The following is a 2,832-nucleotide window of genomic DNA, read 5'->3' on the forward strand; positions in this document are numbered from 1 at the left end:
CAGGGAAAAAAAAAAACCCAGCTTATCTCAAGTGTTTACATTATTAAATTAGCATGTCTTGATTAGTATTCCTTTCAGGATTTATTTTTACAGTGATTAAATGTGGTGTTTTCAGGCTGCTACTGAACAAAATTCTGGCTATTTGAGTTTTATAGCCCTAAACTTTTAATATTTGTATACTCTCCTGTGCTGTAACTATGGAATTTCCAAAACTCTTAATTGTTTTTCAGCAGGTGACTGGCATTAGAGAGAGACCTGCTCTTGACAATGTCGAGGAGAAAGCTGGAGAATAAAAGCCTTTCTGGCTTATTGGCCACATCTCTGCACACACCAATCAAGACAGATAACTTCCACAATTTTTATATGCTTGAATCAAAAGAGCTTGGAAGGTAAGATTATTCCTATTTATTTTATTTTAGCAAGAGGAATTTCTGCTGCAAGAAAATTCTCTGTACAATGAGGCAAACTTTTATGGTAGTAGATGGAGAATGGAGTATGGCCTTCTCCTTCTCTGCCCCCTTTGCATCACGATGGGTTCTTTAGGGACGTGGAAAAGGGACAGTGAGGCATAAGTTGCCAGCCTTTTCCACATCAGAGAGATCTGGTGTGTTTTCATAGGCATGTAGATTTGGGATTATCTTCCTTTTCCTGCCTAGTCACACATCAGATTCCAGGTGCATGGCCTAAACAAGGGATGACATAGGGTAATACTGTAAGACAAAGAATGAGGATTTCGAGTTGGTTGTCCCAGGTGTTTGGGTGAGTCTTCTGAAGTCCAGAAAACAAAGACCTCTTCTCTTCCCTTCCCTTCCCAGCCTCAAGCAGTTAGACTAAGTTTCAAGCAACCTGCTGTTTCAGAACAGTTTTTCAGCCTGCTTCCCTTGCTCTTGTTTGCAACAGTAAAATACGAAATAGAGCAACAAAGCACCCAAAGCCTCGGTATTTGTGACACTGTTTCAGACGTACAAGTGAATGTGTGTTTTGAAACCACTGGGTTAATTCATACCTTGAAAATACTCCGTGAATTGGGTGTAAAGCCATGCAAACATAATGCTGTGATCATGTTTCCAAGCTCCCTGAACAGAAGTGTCCCTGGTCAGTCTCACAGCTGTGCCTTGCTGTGCTGCACAAGGATCCTTTGCACCTGCAGCTTGTTTTGTCAGCAGTGATGCTCTTCTGCATGTGGTTTGTGAGCTCTTTAGCCTTCATTGTTCTCTTGGGTTTTTTCTGTTTTTCTAGCACGTGCTTTATCTGGTACACTTTTATAGAAGTGCACATTGCAGCCCATAACTTTCTTCTTTTCTTAACTTTTGTCAGCTCTGCTTTTGAATTCTAAACTCTACAGAAGCAGTTTATATGCAGCACCCTCTAGAACTCAGGTATTGTTACAATGCTGGATTTTCAGACTCTACATACTTGTGAGATGATGTCTAAAGCAAACACAAGTGTAGGTTTTGTGTGAATTCCAGAACAGTCTTTTGTACTTTCTGTGCATGCAAAACCAGGCATAACAAAATATGTGCCAAAATGCAAAAAAACCAGAAGCAGAGGACTCTGTTTTACAAACATAGTTATTATTTCTTCTGGCCTAACTATGTGTATCTTTTTTCATGTTTTTAAGTGTATAAGTGCTTTTTAAGTGATGTAAAATCCATCTTTTCTTTGTAACCTCTCTAAAAGATTCAACATGCTTTAATTTTCACTTGCAATTCTCTTTTTCCTGTTGAGATTGTCTAGTAAATAGTTCTCTTGTTCTCTGCTTAAGCTTCCCAAGCCCCATTTCTTCCTCCCACACCCTTATCTGTTGGGTCCTTTGGTATTTAAGACACTGACTCACGAAGCTGGCAGGTTAGGTTCTGTTTAGTGGGTTAAGTAGTTCTGTCCCTGGTGTGTGCGTGGCTTGGCTTCTTTTGAAGTAGCTAAATTTCTGTGGTTTCTAAGCTGAGATATGAAAACATCCTGAAATCAGTTTTTCTTGTAAAGCTGGGCTGTGAAGGGGGATGGTTACGCAGTTGCTTTGCAGGCAAGGAGTGGGAACTGCTCCGCTTGCGTCAGTGCAGCCCTTCTGAGCTGACTTTTTTTTGTGTTTCTGGAGCAATTTCCACTGCTCTAAAAGACTTTTTTGTCTTAATTTTTGCCTTAACTGGCACATTACTAATAAACAAGTGGAAATTCATGCATCTCAAATCTGGAGATATCACTGACCTTCAAAGTTGTTAAACCCACAGCAACCAGACGGAAGATGTGCCAAAACTACCAGGGAAGATCTTGCTGTTCTCATGAAACTAAACTGGTTCCCCTTTGTTAGTTTTAGAGACCCTTTCGTGGCTGACAGGTTTGATGTGACGCTAAAAAGAGAATGTAAGCTGGAGGAGGGAGTGTTTTCAGCTGGGGTGTATTATGAAATTGAGCTCAGTAACCTCCAATGCTCTGCAATAATAAGCTGGTTCAACAATTGGGAAAGAGCGTGGCTGTTTCAGGCTTACTAATAGTTGCTAAAGTGAAGAGTGCATGTATCAGACTAAATAACTCTCACCTCTAAAATTTAGTTCTTTAGAAAAGGGACAGAGAAAATCTACAACTAATTGATGTTGAAATAAATGATGAGAGAGGACCTGTTTTGTCGAATTTATTTTTGAGTTATAGCAGTATGATTAAAAGTCATCTTTAAATATTTTATAATTTAGGCATGTTTGTACAGTTATTTGCTAATGAAAATGATTTCTTTTCATGAGATGCTCATCCCTTTTCTTGATTAAATACCAAAGTCTCGATTTTTTTCAAGAAGTACTTTTTATTTTTTTTTTTTTTTTTTTTAAAAAGGTTTCTTTT

The 2,832-nt window shown here is 38.7% G+C and overlaps 1 protein-coding gene across 2 annotated transcripts in view; it reads left to right on the forward strand.

The window, feature by feature from the left end:
* Window positions 1-210: 210 nt before the first annotated feature.
* Window positions 211-2,832, forward strand: part of STK17B (serine/threonine kinase 17b) — a 12,228-nt gene continuing 9,606 nt past the window's right edge. Inside the window, exons 1-2 of one of the 2 annotated variants that reach the window (XM_017728606.1) lie at window positions 301-389; window positions 1,318-1,379. In XM_017728606.1, coding sequence (XP_017584095.1) covers window positions 1,357-1,379 — 23 coding nt within the window. In that variant the 5' untranslated portion in view covers window positions 301-389; window positions 1,318-1,356. Of the gene's footprint in view, window positions 390-1,317; window positions 1,380-2,832 lie in introns of both variants that reach the window. The other variant, XM_008630015.2, reaches the window with a different exon arrangement.

This window comes from Corvus brachyrhynchos, unplaced genomic scaffold (genome assembly GCF_000691975.1).
Source record: "Corvus brachyrhynchos isolate BGI_N302 unplaced genomic scaffold, ASM69197v1 scaffold370, whole genome shotgun sequence".
Classification (NCBI taxonomy): Eukaryota; Metazoa; Chordata; class Aves; order Passeriformes; family Corvidae; genus Corvus; species Corvus brachyrhynchos.